This window comes from Blennius ocellaris, assembly GCF_963422515.1.
Source record: "Blennius ocellaris genome assembly, chromosome: 4".
Taxonomy (NCBI): Eukaryota; Metazoa; Chordata; class Actinopteri; order Blenniiformes; family Blenniidae; genus Blennius; species Blennius ocellaris.
Genome location: NC_137653.1, coordinates 27369655 through 27392237, shown reverse-complemented (window position 1 = coordinate 27392237; position 22583 = coordinate 27369655). Strand labels below are relative to the sequence as shown.

Sequence of the window (22583 nt, the reverse complement as noted above, 5' to 3'; positions counted from 1 at the left end):
AAGTCCAGTCTTCTTATTTTAACATTTGAAAATAAGAACACATGAAAATACTTGTTTTGAGTCCAGAAATGCTGTTTTCAAGACGCTGGGTCATATGGGGCGAGAATTATTTTCTTATTTTTGAAAATCTTGTCAAGTAAAATTTTCTTGTTCTGTTGGCAGATAATCCTGCTTATTTTAAGTGTTCATTTTCTTGTTTTAGTAGATTTTCTTCAGAGGAATTTTTGCAGTGCATTCATTCAAATACAGTAGAGAGGTCATGTGGCTTTAGGCCAAAGAGGAAATACCTTAGAAATGGATGTCTGACTAAGAGAATGACCCCCAACAGCCTCCCGGCCCAAACCTCACACATTAATCCCGTAAAAAACTTGTGTGGCGACATGATCAGTGCTTCTGTTGGAGGACAAACCAGGGAACTAATGCCGCCATCACCCCGAGCTGGATGACCGGTCCACTCCACCAAACTCACACGCCAAGTGGGTCTCTACTAATATCAGCTGAGTTCTTCACGGGAAGGCTAAAGCCTGCAGAGCTTTCAGTTTACACACTGAATCTGAGTTTGTCCAAACAATGCAGACAGAAGCAGGATGAGCCCTGACAGAAGGACACACTGACCTGTAGATGAGCACGATGATGAGGACGATGAGGGCCACGATGGAGGCGCCCACCCCGACTCCAATCTGAGCTTCCAGAGGGAAGGTGGACAGGCTCAGGTTGTCGTACTGGACTTTGCCCAGGGAGAAGTTGAGGTTTCCCATCTGGACCTGAAAGAGAGCGGAGTGCGGTCAGCGGCGTGCGGTCAGCGGCGTGCGGTCAGCGGCTCACACCGAGCAGAGCAGAGCGCGGCTCGTCACGTCAGAGCTCTCAAACTCACGGTGAACTCCGGCAGGCTGTCGGAGCCCTCGCGCTTCTTGCCGTTGGCGCCCGAGGAGGGCTGCTGAGGCGGCGGCTCGCAGTACAGGTGGTTCCTGGTCAGGGTCTTCACGGCGCACACCCCCTCCCCCACACGCACCAACACCTCGTCCTTACCGATGGCCAGGTCCAGGTTTTCTCCCTGAGGACGACACACACCAGACTGGACTCTTCAGCTGAAACTGCTGACCTGCACTTTTGCTAGGCCCTTTCTGTTTTAGCTAGTTTTCAGCTTTTGCATGGATCCGTCCGTCCTCGTCCCTCCTCGACCTGCAGGAGGTCACAGTGGCAGTGTCGGGAGTGAGGGAGTGGAGACGCCGCTGTGGCCTCACCTCCAGCTGAATGAAGCTGCCCGGGTTGTACCGGTAGGCCTTCAGGGGGTCTTGCTGGTTCAGGGGCCTCAGGACGGGGTTGGGCTCGTAGCTGAAGGGCTGCGGGTTCAACCTGCTGAAGTCAAAGCGCAGGTTGTCCAGCAGAAACTCCACGGTCACCCTGGAGCCCCACACCGAGGAGTCCACCATGGGGGAGTGGCACAGGATGAGGGAGGACGAGTTCACCTCGCAGCGCTCTGAGAACTGGTGCAGGGGAAACACAGGGTTACACACGCACACGCACACGCACACACACACACACACACACACACACACACACACACACACACACACACACACACACACACACACACACACACACACACACACACACACACACACACACACACACACACACACACCTGTTTGCCGGCACACTGGGGGTCTCCAGCACAGACGTGGTCAGGGATCATCCTGGTCAGCCTCCTCACTGCGCTGCTCTGCTCCGCGCCCCTCCTCCCCCTCCCCCTCCTCCTCCTCCTCTTGTCCTGGCTGACGGACTGGAAGGGGGTGACGGTGACGACCATCCGCGGCTCCTGCACCACGTCCAGGTTGTGACCCGACACGTAAACCAGCCGACCCCCACTGCGGGAAGAGATACGGTCTGATTCACAGTATAGATCAACCAGTAACGGCGAGAAACTGAGCAGGACGTCCCTCTAAACCTGGCTGGAGACATAAACCTCTGGTCTAACTTGTTATATTTGGCCAAAAACATTAGAGAGAGGAATGATGTGAAGATGTAGTGAGAGTGGTGGTGTCGTGGCAGTGTGAGGAACCTGGAGTCATGGTCGACCAGGACTGAACCTTTACCTCCTGCATGACTGCCTTTTGTTTTCACCTGCATAATATTTCTAAAATCAGGAACATGTTGACTCAGAGTGACGCTGAAAACCTAATCCATCATTGGTTATTGTCGGAGTAAAGTGAATTCTCAATTATCGGGTTGAAACGATAAAACAAAAAGCCTTCAAGTGATTGAAGATGCTGCAGTGAGAGTCCAGACCCCATCGTATGGCAAAGAGCTGCTGGTCGCCGCCATCCTTTACTGAAATCCAGCAATTTACAAACTTTTGCTTTGTCAGTGAACTTACTCCAGGAAGCTCTTGGCTGGCGCGGCGTGGCTGATGTTGGGGTTGTGGGTGTAGCGGTAGGTGGTGGTGTGGAGGTGTCGCTGGCTGCTGCCGTAGTGCAGCGTGAGCCGCTGCTCCCCCGTCCTGTTACTGCTGCCCGACACACACTGGACCCCGGAGCTGAGCACCTCTGATACACTACGGAACACACACACACTTTTAGATAGAGAGCGAGCGAGCGTGTGTGTGTGTGTGTGGGTGTGTGTGTGTGTCTCACATGGTGCAGGAGGCTCCTCCCACAGTGACGGAGAGGTCAGAGGGCCGGCCGGTCAGCAGGTATCGTCCAGTGATGGTGAGAGTGGTCCCCCCGGCTTTGGGGCCTCTCTCAGGTGAGACCCCCATCACAAAAGGGTCCTGGACAGACGAAAGGTCAAAGGTTAAATTCAGCCAGAACTAAAAAAAAAGCATATTACACAAGTGTGTTATTAAACTGGTTAAACTAATCCAGAGCTGCTCTTCCTCCGTTCTCACCACCACTTTGTGTGTTCTCACCACTCCCATCAGTCACACAGGACCTCTTCATCTCACCTCAGGTCAGGCTCATGCATGACCTCAAACTGAGGAAGTGTTCCCTGTGAGGCAGGAGGGCTGACCCCTGTGGCAACATGAAACCTCTGCAGCTTATGGGAGATTTGTTTTTTCCCGATCTGCTATTTGATTGAAGATTGACCAGAAAGCTCCCAGGTGTACAGCGTCGTGGAGAGCTGAGACGACGGTCGGTCTACCTGGTAACTGAAGCTCTGGCTGGACAGGCCGAACTCCCCCCCGCTCACTTTCACAGACACGTGGCCCGCCTTCTCCCCCCCGCTGGCTCTGGTCCGACACACAATCCTGGAAGACAGGGGGTCAGTACGGTGAGAGCCGTTCCTCCTGAACGCTGCCCCCCCCACCCCTCCCCCACCGTACCTGGACGACACCTCGTACAGGCCGGGGACAACGGTGCAGGGAACCCCGGCGACGGACACGGAGTGGAGGATGTCCTCCGCCCTCTGACCCAGGTTGGAGCCGGAGATGGTCACCATGGTGCCTCCTTCCAGCAGGCCAGACAGCGGCTCGATCTGCAGAGGGACAGGACACGTCTCACTCACCTCCTGGACGTTAGTGTACAGGAGGAACCCCATGTATATGGACAACTGTAACTTGGTGGAGTCCTGAAGTCCTCCTCAACTGGATTTCTTCTAGTCTGAGCCTGATAATGACGCTCACTAGGTGTAAATATCACAAACCCGCCGTTTCTGGTGGCCTCCAATAACAAATGACTTCATAATAACTGGAATCGAAGACGCAGTTTCTTTTTCTCACCATGTCGTTGAGCAGAAAACTGTGCTGTGAGGAAATGCATGGTTTAAAAAAAAACACTGCTCTTTATTTGTCAAGCAGGAATTTGTCTGCCTTCACATTCAAAACGCTGCTTCAATGTCATTCTGTTGAGATAGAAGGTTACGCTTCTCTATGTGGAATTTGAGATTCTTTCTAAAACATCCCTCCATCCAGTTTTTTATTAAAATGATATTTTCGTTCTTTAGATGAAGCACAAGCAGAATGGGAAAAAAAAGACACACCTATCAGCCATAACATTATGACCTTGTATTGTGTGGGCCTCCGTTCTGCCCTGACCTCTGACCTGGTGGAGTCCTTCAGTCCTGGACGACATCCATGGACCCCCTCTATGGACCCCCTCTATGAACCCCCTCTATGAACCCCTGTGACTCTGACACCGTTTGACTGTCTGTCCTCCTGATGAGCTTCAGTCCTTCATCACAATGTGGTCCTCCTCACCTCACTGCCACACTAATTCTCTGCTTGACGAGGACAAAATGTCCCCATTCCGCCATGAAAACCCAGATGTTTGTGTCTTTTCCTAATGAAATGTGACTTTGGGGCGACCTTCAAAATGAAGAGAAGTGTGGTTTGTCTGAGTCAGAGGACACTGCAGCTCAGGGAGCGTTGAGAGGAAGCGGTCAGTAGTGTGGTGGGCGTGACGCCGGCCAGCACTCACAGAGTGTATGACGGGGGCGGGACAGGTCTGCTGGACGGGCTCCCCGCAGGACTGAGCGTACAGGCAGCTGGCCCGCGGGCCGCCGCACCACACGCAGCCGTACTTCTGATGGGCCGTGTGGCAGCGGCTGCAGTCGGAGCGGCCCACCGAGCAGTTGTACAGAGTCACTGGAACACACACACACACACACACACACACACACACACACACACACACACTGGTTAAAAGCTTACAGACAAGATGGCTGGGTACCCACCGCTGGACAGGAAGTGACCTCACCGTACAGATCCGGAGACGTGTCCACGTGGAAGGTGTCCCTCCTCTTGACGTACACCATCGCTCGATATTCCTCCACCGGAGCAGAATAAGAGTACTGGACAGACAACAACCGGCTCATGAGAAGAACTGGTGAACTTGTAGATGACGGAGATGACCTCTCTTCCCCTGGAGGGGGACAACTAGTCCCTCTGCTGGAGGGGGACAACTAGTCCCTCTGCTGGAGGGGGACAACTAGTCCCTCTGCTGCAGCTGAAGGGGGACAACTAGTCCCTCTGCTGCAGCTGAAGGGGGACAACTAGTCCCTCTGCTGCAGCTGGAGGGGGACAACTAGTCCCTCTGCTGCTGCTGGAGGGGGACAACTAGTCCCTCTGCTGCAGCTGAAGGGGGACAACTAGTCCCACTGCTGCTGCTGGAGGGGGACAACTAGTCCCACTGCTGCTGCTGGAGGGGGACAACTAGTCCCTCTGCTGCTGCTGGAGGGGGACAACTAGTCCCTCTGCTGCAGTGGAGGGGGACAACTAGTCCCTTGGCTGCAGCAGTGTGACAGTCGGTGTTGGTGTGGGGGTGAAGGACTGAACGCTATCTGACCTGATGTAGCTGACACGTGATGTCAAAGCTGGACGGGTTCATGTCGTCCGTCTCCACGTAGGCGTCCACCACCACCGTCTGCCCCTCGATGACCAGCACACACTCATAGTCCAGGTCCATGTCCTTGATAAAGACACGGGAGATTCTGTCCAGTCTGTGCTAGTGTGCGCGTGTGTGTGTGTGTGCTAGTGTGTGTGTGTGTGCTAGTGTGTGTGTGCCAGTGTGTGTGCTAGTGTGTGTGTTAGTGTGCGTGTGTGTGCTAGTGTGTGTGCTAGTGTGTTTGCTAGTGTGTGTGTGTGTGTGTGTGTGTGTGTGCTAGTGTGTGTGCTAGTGTGTGTGTGCTAGTGTGTGTGTGTGTGCGTGTGCTAGTGTGTGTGCTAGTGTGTGTGTGTGCTAGTGTGTGTGTGTGCTAGTGTGTGTGTGTGTGTTTGTGCTAGTGCGTGTGCTAGTGTGTGTTTGTGCTAGTGTGTGTGTGTGTGTGTGCTAGTGTGTGTGTGTGCTAGTGTGTGTGTGTGTGTGAGTGTGCTAGTGTGTGTGTGTGTGTGTGCTAGTGTGTGTGTGTGTGTGTGTGTGTGTGTACCTGGTAGAGGTGCAGGTTGCGTGCCAGCAGGGTGATCTTGCGGTCCACCCTGACAGGAAGGAGCGAGGAGCCCTGGACCTTCTCCACACAGGGGCAGGCGGAGGAGCCCCAGCTCACATAGGAGCCTTCGTCACCCTGATAGTAACCACACACACCATATGAAACCAACGTCCTCTCAGCGGGCGTGTGCACACCACCACACTGCCTCAACACTCCCTGACAAGCCACACACAAACACTCTTCAACATTTGCAGAACGTCAATCCTCTCCATCATTCAGGTGAAACATGAGCCGTCATTGGAAAACATACATACTGAAGATTGGTCTTTCTATTCTCGTCACCTAAATATAAAAGATGAGTCCTGCTTGTTTTCACGCTGGACTCGGCACAGTTTTTGAAGAAATTTTGAAGAAATTCCCTCCAGTGGTCTTGATGTCAAAATCAGGAAACATGGTAACATGCACACAAGAAACCGGCTCTGCTGCAGGGTTCAGACGCTTTCTTGGTATTCAGTGAGTAAAAGTATGGAAAAGGAAGGACTGGGAGGTTTATTTATCAGAGCTCAGTGAGCGGAGGAGGAGGAGGAGGGGGAGGAGGAGGAGGAGGAGGAAGACGAGGACAAGGCGGCTAAACTCACCGGGAGGAAGGCCTCAGCTGCATCATAGTGGTAGTCCAGCTCTGAGTCAGTGTCCAGCAGGTGGGGGTAGGGCGGGGGGCCGTGCTCCACCTCGCCGTCGCCTGACAGCACGGTGGCGGCGGAGAAGGAGGCCGTGTCGTTCTCTGCCAGGACAGCCTCCTCTGTGTAGCCCCCCTCCTCCTCCTCCTCCCCCTCCTCCTCCTCCTCCTCCTCCTCTTTGGGCCAGAGGAGCACCCCGGGGTCAGGGTGTGTGTGGAGGTGTTGTGGGGGGGGCAGCGTGGGACCCTGCGTCACCTTCGGGTACAGCGAGGGCTCGGAGTCGTCGGGGTCACCCGCGGGGAAGGCCGTGGCCACGGAGAAGCCAGACGAGGCCATGGTGGGGGGCTCTGCCAGGCGCGGGGGCCCGGTGGGGGTGGCCTCAGTCAGGACCTCCAGGGGGGAGGAGTCGGGGGTCACCAGGGGCATCACGGGGTCCGTACCGGCCGCCGTGACGGGCGTCTGCTCCGCTGCCGTGCTGGCGCCTTCGGGGGGACTGTGGGTCGCCACAAGCTCCGCCCACTCGGTGGTCACTTCCGGGGGCGGGGCTGTGGTGGCGGCAGGCTCCGGGGGCGGAGTGGTGGGTGGGGCGATGGGCTGGGGGCGGGGAGCAGTCGTGGGGGGGGCGGTGGATGCAGGTACGGTAGTTTGCTCCTGAGTGGTTGCTATAACAACGGTGGTGGTGGTGGGGGTGGTTGTCGTTGTCATGGCAACAGTGGTGGGAGGGGATGTGGAGGTGGTGGTGGTGGTGGTGGTGGTGGTGATGGGGGCAGCCTTTGTGGCAGCTGCTGTCGTCAGGACTTTAACAGGTTTGACGGTGGGGGGAGATGAGGTGGGCAGTTTGAACTGAGGGAGGAGGAGGAGGAGGAGGAGGAGGAGGAGGAGGGGGGGGGGGGGGGGAGACATGGAGGAGAGGGAGACATGGAGGAGAGGGTGAGACAAAAAAAACAAAACAAATCAAAAAGAAAAAATGGGGGAGACTGAACTCGTGCGATGTTAAACATGAGACCTCGATGTCAGACGTGATGGAGCAACGCTTACACTCCCAGCTCATTTACTCATTCAACTCTGTCCAGCACCGGACCAGACCGACCGGACCAACCGGACCAACCGGACCGGACCAACCGGACCAGACCAACCGGACCGGACCAACCGGACCGGACCGGACCAACAGGACCGGACTAACCGGACCAGACCAACCAGACCGGACCAACTGGACCAGACCGGACTAACCGGACCAGACCAACCAGACCGGACCAACTGGACCAGACCGGACTAACCGGACCAGACCAACCAGACCGGACCAACTGGACCAGACCGGACTAACCGGACCAGACCAACCGGACCGGACAAACTGGATCGGACTAACCGGACCAGACCAACCAGACTCCCGGACCGGACCGGACTAACCAGACCAGACCGGACTAACCAGACCGGACTAACCGGACTGGGCCATTTGCAGATCACAGATTGCAGAAGGACTGAGGACAGAGTGAGACGGTGAGGAACTCACGTGCTGGTTGTAGATGATGACTCCCTCCTCACAGGTGGGCCTGTGGGTGCAGGAGTGCTGGTGGACACACCAGTTACAGCCCCACCGGCTCAGGACACAACCACGACATCTGCAAGACGCAGAGATCAGAGATCAGGACGGACGGCAGCACAGACACACACTGATTCCTCAACATACATTTATCAGCTGACACAAACACCCAGCGACGTATCAGTGAGAACATTAGAAAGAGTCGGGGGGGGGGACTGTTCCACTGGACTGTAACACAGGAGAAGGGGGGGGGGTGACTCACGGCAAACTGCCGGCCTGCTGCTTCACCGCCGTGCAGTCGTAGAAGGTGAAATCTCTGGAGGCCACCGAGACGTGTCCAAAACGCAGAGACAGGGGGACGGTGACAAAATCTGCAGAGACGAGATGGACAGTCAACGATTAGTTACAGGCTATTATCCAACCTTCCCTTTATTTCTAAAATAAAATCCTAGAAAAAGTTGTTTAAAGTGGCCATTTATGCACAAACAATCAGTTTTTCACATATATGTACACACACACATATATACAGTAAACAAACAAACATTTCCCGACAAGTGTGGTCCAGAACACTAAAACCAAAACAATAAATGACTAACTTTCCATGCATGTAATATTAATCTTATACCTTGAATTGGTCCATGTTTTTTTATTTGATTTATTTAATTCAGAAGTAATAACTAATAACCCCCTCCCCACAACAAAACTTCTAATCCAACAGTCTGAATGAAAAGAGCTGAAGAGAAGATCAGTCTTGTGATTTCTGCCTCTTTCTTACTTTACAATCACTTCACCTCAGTCTCTTATTTTGTTAATGTCCAACTTTCCAAATATTTACAGGCTTACAGATATTTGTGGACATTTTATGCACAGTATTGTGTACAATATACAAATCAACAATTGAAGTGAGGCTCAAACAGAAATCTGCACAGTGACAAGAATGCAGCTATTGGGACCAACTGTCGCCTTTAAAAAAAAATAGACCGACAGTTTTAGACAATTTTCTTTATCCAGCTCGTTAATATGTTTTAAAATGCATGAATTCCTAAAGATTTTTTATACAACCAACTTTTTTAATGCCTATTTATATATTCATGACCTGGTCACTGTACTTATGATTGTCTGAGCAGAAAACACTATAAAAGGTCTTGCTAATATGTAATAATTTATGACATTATAATAAATGTCAGCTGTGGTTTTTATCCACTTTGCATATGAACACAAACTCCACATTGGACTTGTGTAATGTGATGAAGTGACTGCTGTTCATGTGAGAAGAAACGAACCACGTCGGTTGATGACGTCTGTTCTTCCTGCTCAAGATGAAGCCTTCAGAGGTCCAGTTTAACACAACTCACTCTCTTTTTATGCTTTTCTGCTGTTGGTTTGGTAGTTTTCAACTACTAATGAAGTGAAACATTGTTGAGCAGCAGGGCTCACCTGACTGGACAATGAGTTGCCAAGCAGAGCCGGAATGTAAAGTAGAAACATCATCTATCAGCCACTCTGCTGGGTTTCATGTCAACGACCCAGTCAAATGTAAATATCCTGAGCTCAGTTAATCATATCACAATCACTTCTGTAAATATCAACATACAATGCAGAAGTGAACTACTCAATATCTTGACTTCCAGATGAAAAGCAGCGAGAAAAGATCATAGAATGACCTCAATGTCCTCCAGGTTTTTACGTCGACTGGCCTCAAGGTGAGAGTTGTTCCCCAAAGTGTTGGGAGATTCTAGAAGAACACCGTTGGCTTTCAGCTAGAGAAGTTTATACAACTTGAAATGTGTGGTTGGTGTGACGAAGAGCTGAGGATTAAAGTCCAAAGACTCTGCTTGCTCCGCCATTGTCAGCGTGAATAACAATTACAGGTGCAGCAGTGTGTTGAGGAAACAGTGTGGAGGGTGTTTATGCAGTGACGGTGAACCTCCACCCATCCTGCTGCTCACTGCAGCTTCAACCACCACACCAGTCCTTCCTCCTCGTCGGTGCACAGCGAGGCTCTGAGGTGGGGGTGCTCCAGGTGAGAGCTCCGGCTGACACACTCAGGTGAGAATCCTCCTCCAGCCGCCCTGACCTGCAGCTCTCAGGAGCTCGTATCGCATCAGAGAATCACCCGAAAATTGATTTATGGATGAACTAAATACAGATTACCACCTGCTGTGTATGAAAAATGGATTAGGCTTGGCCGGATTTAGAGAAAATAGATTGAAGACTAATCTGATTACGGTGCAGCTAAAGCCTCCGAGGGCTGGAGGGTCAGAGTCCAGGTCCACGCTCACCCTGTCCTGGAGGCACCGCGGGGACGCCGCCGCTGTCCGGGGAGCCACAGGTGACCCCGCCCTCGGTGACGCTGGCCGGACTGTGGCTGTCCTGGAAGAAGCAGGAGTAGGACTCGCCGTCCTCCAACACCGGGAGTCCTGGGACGGACAGAGACACCTGAGGGGGGGAGCAGAGCCACACCACTCTGAGTTCACCTTCACCTGGCTCAGAGCGGCGCCGGCATGTCCAGCAGAGTGACGGGAGACACACACGGATGTACGGCAGACACACAGAGAGGAGGAGGACGTCCTGCCGTCCGTCTGTCCCCCCCCCATCAGAGACTTACTGTCCTGCTCTCCTCCCGGCTCACGTTGGACGGGTTGAGGTCCTGGACGGACAGACACTGCTGCTCCATGTCGAAGCTCCACAACCACTGACCCTGCTGGCTGCCACGGCCACACTGAGACCTCAACACACACCTGCACACACACACACACACACACACACACACACACACACACACACACACACACACACACACACACACACACACACACACACACACACACATTCAGCCATCATGTCTCTTCTCCATCAATATCCTAAAAACCTAAATAGAGTAAGAATTGAATTGAAGTATCAGACCAAATTCCCGGGGGCATACACACATATAGAATATATTAAAAAAAAGATTTATCAAGAACTATTGGTATTCTATATAAAACAAGCAACTTTGTGAACAAGAAATGTTTGCGCTTATTGTATTTCTCACATATTGTGTTGAGGTTTGGAGAAATACATACACAACACATATAGACCCTATCGTTAAACTCCAGAAAATAATTAGGAGAATAATAAATAAGGCTTTCTATCCAGAAAACACTATTCATAGACTCTTGCACATTAAAATTTATAGATATTGTAAACTTAAAAATATTAGAAACACTATTTTGAGAGAAGAAGAAAAGATTTTCCACAGTTATTTAATTTATTTTCTTAAATTAAGAGAAAATGATTATAGTTTAAGAGGAGTGTGTGTCTTTCAAAGAAGCAGTTTGAGAACTAATGCTAAATATAGATGTGTTTGTTTTCTGGGAGTCAATTTATGGAATGGACTGAAATTGTGTAAATCTTTGTTGTGCTTCAAAAAAACACTGAAAGGTAAAATAATTGATGGTTACAATGAAAAAATACTTGTTGATTTTGTTATGCTCTATTTGTCTGTAGTTTTGTCTCTCTTCCATATTACTTCTCTTACGTTTAGTTTTTTCTGTTTTTTTTAAAATCTTGTATCACTGCTGTCCTGGAGAACTTTATGGGTTTTTAAGGGAGGAACAGAAATCAGCCTCCGCTTCCATCTCGAGTCATTTCGGCTACAGATATTGTGAAAACCAAAAAAAAAACATGTCTGCGTGAACTTAAATGCACAATGAACTGAATGCACACAATCGCAATAACCGAAATAGGCCGTTCATTGATTCATTCATAGGGGTTTGATTTTGACTGAAGAACATATGTGTTAGTACTGTGGTCAGGTTATGTCGAGGATAAAGAAGAACAATTTGACTGGGGCTGAAGCAGTGTGACATTAGAAGGTGTGGGTGTGGTGCAGAGCTCACCTGCCCTCCAGGACACACCAGCCACAGTACGGGTCGTGAGCCAGCAGGCAGGACGGACAGTCCAGGTGCTGCTGGCATTCAGCCACCGGCCTCTTCTGCAGCTGCAACCAAGACAACACCATGGTCACCCACTGTGTGTGTGTTTGTGTGTGTGTGTGAGAGTGTGTGTGTGTGTGTATACCATGTTGTGGGTCATCAGGAACAGATGCTCCTCGTCCTGGTCCAGCAGCAGGTCTGAGCTGATGGCTGTGCTCTTCTGTATAAGAATGATGGAATACTCCTCCACCTCACCGTTTGGGCCCAGGAACACCTGAACACATACACACACACACACACACACACACACACACACACACGCACACACAAAGAGAAAGAGAAAGTTAGACATGTGAATCTCTTCAGTTTCTCTCTGAAGTCCTTCTTCAAACACACTTTGCCCCCATGCAGCCAGACTATGACTGATCAGTGATCAGTGCAGACTGTTCTCTTCTTCCTTCGCTCCAGACGACAGGAGCACCAGGGAGAACAGTCGTACCGAGGGCGGTGTAACCCCGTCCACGTCAGTCAGAACCCTGAGCATCAGCTTCAGTCCAGCTAATGTCAGAGTGACGGAACAAAGACAGCAATCACCCAAATGAGAAAATCCTGCACTGTGTGTGTGAGATGATAAATACGATCTGGCTGGCTGATGCCAGACTAATCCCAGCCTTCAGGTACGTGGGGGATTAGAGCTCTTCAGGCAGAAACACACGCACACACCAGATGGACTGAGGAGACACGGGAGCAAAGCAGATTTCTGTACATCCTGAAATCAAACCACATTCTGTTCTTCTGGAATGTCAACGCTTCTCTGGTCCCTGCTGGTTGAGACGACCTTCAGTTGGCCTACAGGGGGAGCCGTTCCACAGTCTGCCGTCTCCCCCGTCTGTGTTCCTGGATCACAGACTTGGTGAGAAGTGATCGGACATCATCATCCACGCCGAGTCCTGAACAGACGCGTCTGTTCTGCCATCCACCACACGACCCTGGTCGCCAAGCTCTCCAGACGACATCATCAAGGACAGAGAGTGGAGCTCCAGACCCTGACCTGGTGGTGTCCAGACAATAACCTGGTGCTGAACACCAGCAAGACAACGGAGGACAGTGTGGCTGCTAGGGGGGGTTCACAAAGACCAGCTCCTGGAACCGAGTCATCACATGTGACCTGGTCCAGGAATACATCTTCTGTCGTGAGGAAAGATCCTGAGCAGGGTGAAGAGAGCTGGACTCTCCTTCAAACTCCTCACAGCAGACCGTTTGTAGCCTCGGGAGGAATATAGTTCATCAGCGTTTCTGGTGTTCACATTTCCCAAAAGTCTATCTTGTGCCTGTTGTCTGTTCGCTGAAAGCCGGGACTTGTAACTGCAATCTCATGGTGTGTAGGGAAGCAGATGCATGACGACAGTCAAATGATTCCGATTCTGTCCCTTCCAACACAAACCAGTGAAATCAGATGGAAGCATGAAAACTGAAGGCTGCCCTCTGACCGCTGCCACACAAAGCCTCCTCTGATGGACACCCAGTGGACTCCAGCTCTGCCACACTGTTGACGCTTCGGGAAAGTGAAGTCACACTGGCTCCTCTGTCGTCCTCAGCAGCAGGACTGACCAGCGGGAAGGCAGGAGTTCACCTTCGTATCAAACCCTGGACGGGCCGTCTCTCCGTGAACCGTGGCTCTCGAATCTACCACCCATCTAGACGAACCCTGCCTCCATCAGCAGCGCCTCCTTCAGGTCCACAGGATGAACTCCCGACCCTCCCCATGACCTGTGGGCTTTACAACACCTCCTCCACACAGGAAGAAACCCTGAAGCTTGGTCTCTGAGCTGCTCTGCATCAGTCAGACCTTCAAGGTGGACAGTGTGTAAAATAGAAATCAGATATCATTTATTTTCCCATTAGAGTATTAGTTAAACTGCCTCCTTCTCCTCCAGTTCTGGAGCTGCTCAATAAAAAGATTAGAACTTGGACCAAAACCATGTAAACCCAGGAGGAGAAGGAGTAAGAGCATCTTCAATGCTGCAGTTATGATTTCCTCAGTTTATAAGCTCTCAGCTTGTAAAATCACCACAATACTACTACTACTACTACTACTACTACTACTACTACTACTACTACTACTACTACTACTACTACTACTAATAATAATAATCACCATTCAGGAGAATTCAAATCAGCACACAAAGGTTAGAAAACTGCATAAATCAGATTTTAAGAGGCCATATGTTCACATGTTTTGGTTCATTCTGAGTAAGAAAATAAATGGACCAGAAGTAAAATATGAGGAACAACTTCAGTGCCTTCAAGCAACCTCCAGAGCAGACGAGTCCCCCGATGCAGGGAGGCGGCAGCATCATGCTGGAGAGCCGGGAGGCGGCTCAGCACAGGGAAGATGGAACATCTTGAAATAAAGTGCGGTTCAAAGCAACCCGAGGTGAGCGACGGCAATCTGTGGAAAACTCCGAGAGGCTGAGCTTTGAACTCGTCACAACATCTGTTTGGAGACACGCGGGCAGGAGCTGCACAGCTGGCTGCTGCCCCGGGACTTCAACTCACGCCTACAAATGGACTGACGCCACAGTGTTGCACAGGAAAAACGAGATGTACAACACCAAGTGGAAAAGTGTTTTGTGGACGAAGACGTCATGTTCCCGCTGGCCGGACTGCGGAACGTGTTGAGCCTTTCACACGCAGTGCATGATGGGAAGGGGTGGGCTGCGGGGTAACTGCAGGAGACACAGTGATGACCCGTTCATCGCTGCCACTGTTATGATGGACGGCTCTGCCGGGATGTGAATGTGTGTCTGTGAGGAAGTGTCACTGTTTTCCAGTTGGCCATGACAGTGCACAACTGAAGCATGGGGCGCACAGTGATGTACGGTCTGAGGCAGCGTGGATGTACGTTAATGGCCGTCATTGTGCTATTTCTGCTCAGGCAGGGGCCCTGACCCCCCCCGAGTCCCCAGTGAAAGAAGAGGCACAAAGAGCCAAGTGTGTGCAGGGGAGTCACAGTCTGCAGAGCCCTGCTCTCAGGGCGGCGTCACGACACCTCACGACCTGCCGTCCTGACGCTACCACGTCTTTCCTGCGTGTGAAACCAGCGTCAACATGGCGGACGCCTCGCCAGGCTCTCAGACTCCATCTTTGTCATTTATAAATAAGGGATTAGTCACTGTGATCCTGGATATGAAGAGGGAATACTCCTGCTAACGTGGCAACGAGACAGACTTTGATTCAAGATAAAGCACAGACACCAAAATAAGTGACAAACAAGGAGATGTTGGTAATGTTTTGGTCACATTTGTCCATATCCACGTGCCTCACAACCAAACCGTCCATGAATTTGACCCCAAAGCAGCAAAGCCTCAGAACAAAACTTTAGTTTATTTCATTCACTGACAAAAGAACCAAAACAAAGTTTCCACACTGCCGTAAGGAAGGGAGCAGAAAGAAGAAGAAACCCACGTAATCTGCCTCTTGTTTATAATGCACAGTAAAAACAAACTGACTATGAAGTGTGTGAGGGCTCACACACATTGACACAATATGCTGGTTGTAATTACTGTTTTAGATCTTGGGTGTGATTTAGACTCCTTGTCTAGATTATTCCATCACTTGACCACTTTAACGGAGATGCAGTGTTAAAAGTAGATTTACTCCTCAACGTTTTAAGTTAAAGTTACTTTCTCTTCTTGCAGATCTGCTCTGGACACCAAGTGGTAAAGTTTCTTTATGGGATTTATGCAGAATACTATCATCTACTATGTCCTGAAATCTAAACAGTTTTAACTGAATGAATAACAGCATTGTTGGAACGTGGAACTTTATTTTTTTCCCACTGATTATTCCGATGGCTCTTTTCTTTAAGATGAAACATTATTGGATTAAATTTCATTTTCCCAAACTTCAACACAGCAGGTTAACTATGGAACAATCAGAGAATTATATAACACACACACATATATTTAAGTATATATATATATATATATATGGATCTCTGAATTGTATTCTTAAATACACTAAAATCATGGAAAGAAGAAAGATGTCAGTGACTCCAAAGACAAAGAGCAGTGAGAATGTCCGATCACTATACTCAACGTAGACAATAAAACATTGACATGAAGAATTTCTAGAAGAGTGGAACAGTTCCTCCCTGACTTAATAAATGAAGACCCACCCAGAGCAGCGCAGGACAATACCAGACGCACACCATATATTATGGAGGATTCAAGGCTTACAGACAACTCAACTGACTGGCCTCAGTGCTGACAGGGCATCCCATAGTTAGCTGGTCTCTTCTTCAGAAAGTACTGGAGAGTTTGGCTTTAACAACCAATTCATTAGGTTCATCAAAGTTCTGAACAGAAACCCTACTGACTGGCTCTCTGACGTTGATGTGAACAGAGGGACAAGGCAGAGGCGACGCCTTCAAACAGTTTCAACTAAAGTGTCAAACGCTCTTGTAAGAGAAGAAGAAGCAACCCTGAAAGATGAAAGGAGACCAGTCAGCTTTGTAAATACATCACAGGCTCACTGGAAGTTTAGAAATCTCTAAAGGATTGTTTCCTGGTTTCTTCATCACTTTGGTCCACAGACGTCACGGCGGCTATGAGAACGTTCTCCTGACACTGACGTTAACGACCTCACGGCATGTCTTTGACTCCTGCTGTTTGGCTTTCATCTTCCTCAAGCATTTTAATTTCAGTCTCTTCCAGACTGTGAACACATGAACACCGAGCACGAGACGGGCGACCTGCAGACCCTCTCGGATATTTCAGGACTTTTCAGTTCCTACTCTCTTGCCAAATTATTCTTGGTCATTGAAGTTTTTTTGACATCTTTTCTTCTCGCAGTGGTATCATTTATTTGAAATACTTTGGAGGCGTGTTTCAACTTCAAAACGGAAGTTGAGCAATATCTCATCAGAGCACTGCATGATGAAACTAGAGCTACACCCGGTAGAGCGCAGACCTACTCCAACACCACTTTTGTTTGCAGAACAGAGTTAGCATCGTTAGCCGTTAGCTCATATCGATGCTAACTAGGCCAGGTAGCTACATCACTGTGTGAAACACTGAGCATCTCCATGGCAACAGACGCTGATCTCCATTGATCTCCTCCATGAGGTGCCTCTCATCTGCTTTGTATGAGACTTTTTTTTCTTTTTGCAGTTTTGGGGATTTATTCCTAAACGGTTTGTTGTTAACGTCACAAAATCTAATGGGTTAGTCCTTGGATGATGACCAATCATCCTTGAAGATTTCATGCAATTCGCATGAGTAGTTATTTAGCAAAACATTGGTAAACTACATACAAACCAATAAACGTGCACAGACAAAAACATAACCTTCCCCCAACATTCGCTGGCGAAGGTAAACAGACCAGGCTCTTTGTAATCTCTGGAAGAGTTTAGGTTGTGACATCCTAACATTTCCACTGAACTGGTCCGTTTGAAGTTTGTTGACTAAAATACATGAGAAGTGAACATGTGCCAGCCTGTAACATCTGATAACAGCACTCCTCGCTGCTCCGCTCAGATCATAGACACGTCTTGTTTTAGAACCTGGGATCCATCTCTGCCTTCAATCTGAGTTACTGACAGTGTGTTGTTCTACGTTCCAGTCACCTCCTGGAAGAACAGTGCAGGAGAAGCACCTGGAACCAATGTAGGTACATTGTCCTACACGGTTCCTCTTCCAACCGGTGAAGCCTGCCAGACCGTCACCATCTCGACAGAACATCTCGTGGAGCCCACGCCGTCGCCGGCCCGTCCGCTCATGTCTTTACCTTGTGCAGGTTCCCTTTGGAGTCTCCCAGGAAGGCGATGGTGTGTCCCGCCCTCACGCTGACGGCCACGGCCGTGAGCCGAGCCGACGGGCTGTCCAGGATGGTCTCGGCCTCCACCGCCATGCGGCTGGCCATCGGGCTGGGCGTGTGGTCGGAGCCGCAGGGGTAGGCCTCCAGGGTGTTCTGGTGGCGGGGAAACAGACATGTTATCATGTGAGCTCACTTCAAGTCACTCCTAGTTCATTTCTCAGCTTGTTCGCCAGCAGTTGTTGTGCTTGGATTGATCTGGGGGAGGGGGGAAGGGGGGGGTGTGTGCTTTCACAGCCTGGAAGGCTCAAGTCTTTCCTCTGGCTGCAGAGCTGTTGTTTTTTTGTTCAGGACTATTTATTCCTCCACAAGAATTTTGGGAAGCCGGTCAGCGGTTCATCGCTGGTCGTCTTGACAATAGGAAATGGAGGCAATGAACCTGAGAGCTCTGCTGGTTTCAAGGCTCTTTGTTTTGATGGACTGCGTGTTACTGGCTGCCTGTGCTCTTATGAATGGTCTCCTTATTTGGCTGGGGGCTTGAGAAACACAGTGTACTTCTGTCACAGGGCTTCTCTCACGAAAACACAGAGCAGAAGCAACGTGCAGCTCAAATCTCACCTCAGCGGAGCTAAAAAAACCTGTGAAACAACAGCGAGGAGGAATAAAAACCCAAAGGAAATTCTGTCAGGGATACAATGAGTGGACAGACATGAAGTCCAGCGCTGACGGGAACCACTGCTCACATCTTGAAGACACAGCTGACATCTTGAGGATCACCTCACTGCCCAGCATTCCCCCCCACCTCTAAATGTTTGAAATCACACTTTCCTTTTGCGCAGATGACAAAAAAAAAATAACATCATATATCTTATTTCCAAGAGAATAAATCTGAATTTTGCTATTTAATTCCTTTTTCTAAGACAAAAAGAATATTAAATGAAGAAAAACACACGACGACGAGTCACATTTCTAATGTTTGATCAGGTTTGGTGTACGAGCTGAAACCAGAGGCTCCATATTTAAAAAGACCTGAAACCTGAAGACAAGTGAGAAAAACAGTGATACAAATAGGAAACAAGCGTTTGTGTCCCAGTGTGACTCCAGGTCCTCGTCTCACCGCCTCAGCAGGGCCCATTCAGTTCAACTAGCTGAGAAAAGTGGAGGACGATGTGGTCTGTCGACAACCTGCACCTGATCGCCGCCCTGCTGGTGTGTGTGTGTGCGGTGTGTGTGCGGTGTGTGTGTGTGCGCGTGTGTGTGTGCGTCAAGCAGAGATTTACTCTTACATACTAATCACACTGTTAATCTTTTCAGCTGCAGACCCCCCCTTTCTCTTCTCATCAACATATGGTTTCTTTTGATTTGCTGATGTTGCACTATCAATGACACACACACACACACACACACACACACACACACACACACACACACACACACACACACACACACACACACACACACACACACACACACACACACACACACACACACACACACACACACACACACACACACACACACACACACACACACACCTCAGAATGATCTTTTACAAAAGTGTAAAATCCTATTAGCAGAGAATGAGTGTTTCCTCACAGAAAAGGCTCCATTGTTCTGACAGGCGGTGGTTTTCTGCCGTCAGCAGCCTCCAGTCACACACACATACGATGACACACACTGACACCAGGCAGTGACACACAGCTTTCACTCTATACACACACTGTTCATGATCCAGCTCCATAGCAGCAGACCACCGTCGGCTGTCCACGGAAGACGGAGACAAAAGTAATGACCCAGTTCAAGGAACCCGGTATTAACTTGGAAAATATTAATGAAGGCGAGAAATAGCATTAGAATACGTCTCATCCATATTTCACACTGCTCAGTCACAAGGTTTCTACACTCTGATCCAAACTGACATGATGGAGGCAGTTTCACCTGGGCAGGTGAACAGTCTCACACACACACACAGTCACACACACACACTTGAAGTGAGCACCGAGCTCTCAGGAAATGATGACTGCAGCGTTTCACCTCATCAAGCAGGATCATATCCTCCGTCTTTCTCTGCTGAGTGGAACATTTCAGTGACATGGAGTTAAAGCTGCTGCTGCACTGATCAGATGGGACCTGTGGGGGAGTCCACTGTGACACACACGGTGACACACACTGTGACACACACTCTTCAACCACATGAGTGTGCTGACTGTATGTCACCCATAGGGCCCGTGGGTCTAAACCAGCCTGTCAGAAGGTGTTTTGGCCGGCAGGTTGAGATCTATTCCCTCATTAGGACCAGTGGACACGAGGACCTGTGAGGTGGACTGAGACGGCAGTGTTTAAAGCTGCCGCACCTACTAGAGCCGTACTGTGGAAATGTGTGTGAACGTGCATGCTGAAAGATGCAGGGGTCATCTCACCTCTGGCAGGTTGGCGCAGTTGGATTTGACTTCATACTCGATGTAGGCCGCCTCCACGCCTCCCTCTTTCCCCGTCTGAGTGTAGCAGAGGTCTCTGGTGGAGTTGATTCTGTCGTCCACGTCCTGGAGGCCGAACATGCACAGCGCCGAGTCCTCGCTGGGCAGCGTGGACGAGGCCAGGCGGGTGGAGAAGACCCCGAGGAGCACCGCCGGGCCCCGGCTCGCCGCCCCGTCCTTGGAGAGGCCGAGCTGGACGGCCTGCAGGAGGTTGTAAATCTTACCGGCCCTGGACCTGCAGGTCAGCGGGACCTCCACGTAGGAGTAGTAGGCCTGGTCGTCCAGACACACTCGGGAGATGTAGGTGCGGTACTCGCGAGACTGGGACTTCAGGTCCCGCCGGTAGAAGAGGAAGTACACGTGCTGGCGGTGAGCGAACGAGGCCACGAAATGATGGTCGTACTCCGACAGACGGCCGGCCACGGCCAGCTTGGCCGTCTCCTCGTAGGAGAAGACGGGCTCCTGGGCCAGGTTCCGGGTGGAGATGGGCGGGTGGCTGCTGGTGTAGCCTCTCCCCACGAACAGCAGCGGCTGCCTGTGCGGATGGGAGCGAACCACGAGTCCCACGGTGCTGACGTTGGGGTGGTTGGCCGCCACGTACTGCGTGTCCACCGGCCTCTCGGTGGAGAAACGGACCGTGTCCACAGAGTCCAGACTTCGCTTCTGGCAGATGCCCTGGTTGACGCTCCCGCACGTGATGAGCTCCATAGAGTACGGGTCCACCAGCAGCAGCTTGTTGTGGTTGCTGGTTTCCCTCGCCTGCGGGCAGTTGCTCACCGTCACCGGGGGCAGACACTCCCGGCTGTCGGTGACGGGCCCGGTGTTGTCCTGGAGCTCCAGCTGGAGGAAGCGGTCCAGCTGGAACAGGTGGTCCCGGGCTCCGACGTAGACCCGACCCTCGCGGGGGTCCGGGTGCAGGGCCAGGTGCTCAAACAGGGTGTCGTTTCTGGTGAAGGTGGGGTACGGGTCCGGGGGGGCGGCGTCTGACCCGGAGGCCAGGGTGCACGGCGACGGAGTGAAGGGCCAGTCCGACGCCAGGAGCAGCAGGGACAGCAGGGCTTGGCCCGCCGACGCCCAGAGACCACGCACCTTCCCCGGAGGCATGGCCGCAGAGCTGAGGCACAAGAGCACATCGTCACACACACACAATATTAATAGTATTTGGTGCTATATAAATTAAGTTGACTTGAGTCGATAGGTGGGCGTTTACATAAAAATGACTCGTCTTCACAAATATGAAGAATTCAAACACGTGATCCAGGCCAAAAGCAACACTGCTGCTGCTGCTGCAGCCAAAGCCAGAAATTAATGCTGGCAGGTAATTGCAGACCCTGTTAATGCATAACGTGGTGAGGTTATACGACGTTAATTCATCACTCGACAATAGACGGCACAGCCATCGCTCAAGTTCACTTTATCACGACACGGAACGTGTCGGGCAGACGTTTACTTTATATCTTCCATGGAGTTCCTCACCAAGATGGTATTCTTCTTCTCATTAAGGTGATTATTGTACTGCAGCAATCAGGATGTGATGGGTTTGGAGGCGGGGCTTTTCTCCAGAACATAACCGGCTCCGGGGGGGCAGGTTAGCGTGAGTCACCGTGGTGATTAACCCCAGTAGAACGTCTCCCAGCGTCGCAGTGCGGAAAACCCAGACGTTACCACCATAAGAGAAACCCCATTAGGTAGTCCAGGCCTCCGGTTGGCACACAGAAGCAGCACTCGACACACCGACTCACAATCATTAGTTCACCAGGTGATTTGACTCCAGTGAAAACAGTCATGTGAAGAGGGTCATGAAACAGTCGTACGGCGGTATAGAGGACTGAAACTGTTCTTTTCTCCTCCACACACACGTATAGGTATGTCATCGCTCTGGTCTGAACCTCACGCTGACTGTCCACTGATTCACAGCACTGCCAGGAGACGATGACGCTGAAATTCTAATTGTTCGTCAAAAATCCTTAAAATCATGCGAACTCACTGCTCACCATTTGTTTCTGGAGTGTTATTATAGAGGTGCCATTCCACCTCTCCACGCTTCAGCAGCTCCCGATCTAACCCACGTGGATCTGGAGACGACCTGGAACACACACACAGAGGCACCGTTAGTGTTGTTCTATTATTTAACAGGAAGTGAGAGTGAAGGCACACAGGACACATCTGAAGGGGGTCACTCCTCAGTCCATACAAAAACTGCTCAGTGACATCGTCATGGGAGTTTCACAAGAGTTTTAGTCATTTCACACAACCAAGCTTGTTTGCAGGACGTTTCTGTGTGATAAATAAT

At 50.6% G+C, this 22583-nt stretch overlaps 1 protein-coding gene across 1 annotated transcript in view; it reads right to left on the bottom strand.

The window, feature by feature from the left end:
- The window catches only part of plxnb1b (plexin b1b), a 48055-nt gene that overhangs the window by 11085 nt on the left and 14387 nt on the right, over positions 1–22583 (bottom strand). The window contains exons 2-23 of the mRNA XM_080494797.1: positions 22285–22376; positions 20234–21404; positions 17787–17969; positions 12142–12270; positions 11961–12061; positions 10688–10820; positions 10362–10518; positions 8342–8450; positions 8050–8158; positions 6501–7382; positions 5863–5997; positions 5283–5405; positions 4695–4788; positions 4416–4582; positions 3323–3474; positions 3142–3247; positions 2634–2770; positions 2378–2554; positions 1646–1868; positions 1245–1487; positions 875–1054; positions 616–764 (exon numbers count right to left, since the gene is read on the bottom strand). Coding sequence (XP_080350923.1) covers positions 616–764; positions 875–1054; positions 1245–1487; positions 1646–1868; positions 2378–2554; positions 2634–2770; positions 3142–3247; positions 3323–3474; positions 4416–4582; positions 4695–4788; positions 5283–5405; positions 5863–5997; positions 6501–7382; positions 8050–8158; positions 8342–8450; positions 10362–10518; positions 10688–10820; positions 11961–12061; positions 12142–12270; positions 17787–17969; positions 20234–21394 — 4850 coding nt within the window. The 5' untranslated portion in view covers positions 21395–21404; positions 22285–22376. The remainder of the gene's footprint in view (positions 1–615; positions 765–874; positions 1055–1244; positions 1488–1645; positions 1869–2377; positions 2555–2633; positions 2771–3141; positions 3248–3322; positions 3475–4415; positions 4583–4694; positions 4789–5282; positions 5406–5862; positions 5998–6500; positions 7383–8049; positions 8159–8341; positions 8451–10361; positions 10519–10687; positions 10821–11960; positions 12062–12141; positions 12271–17786; positions 17970–20233; positions 21405–22284; positions 22377–22583) is intronic.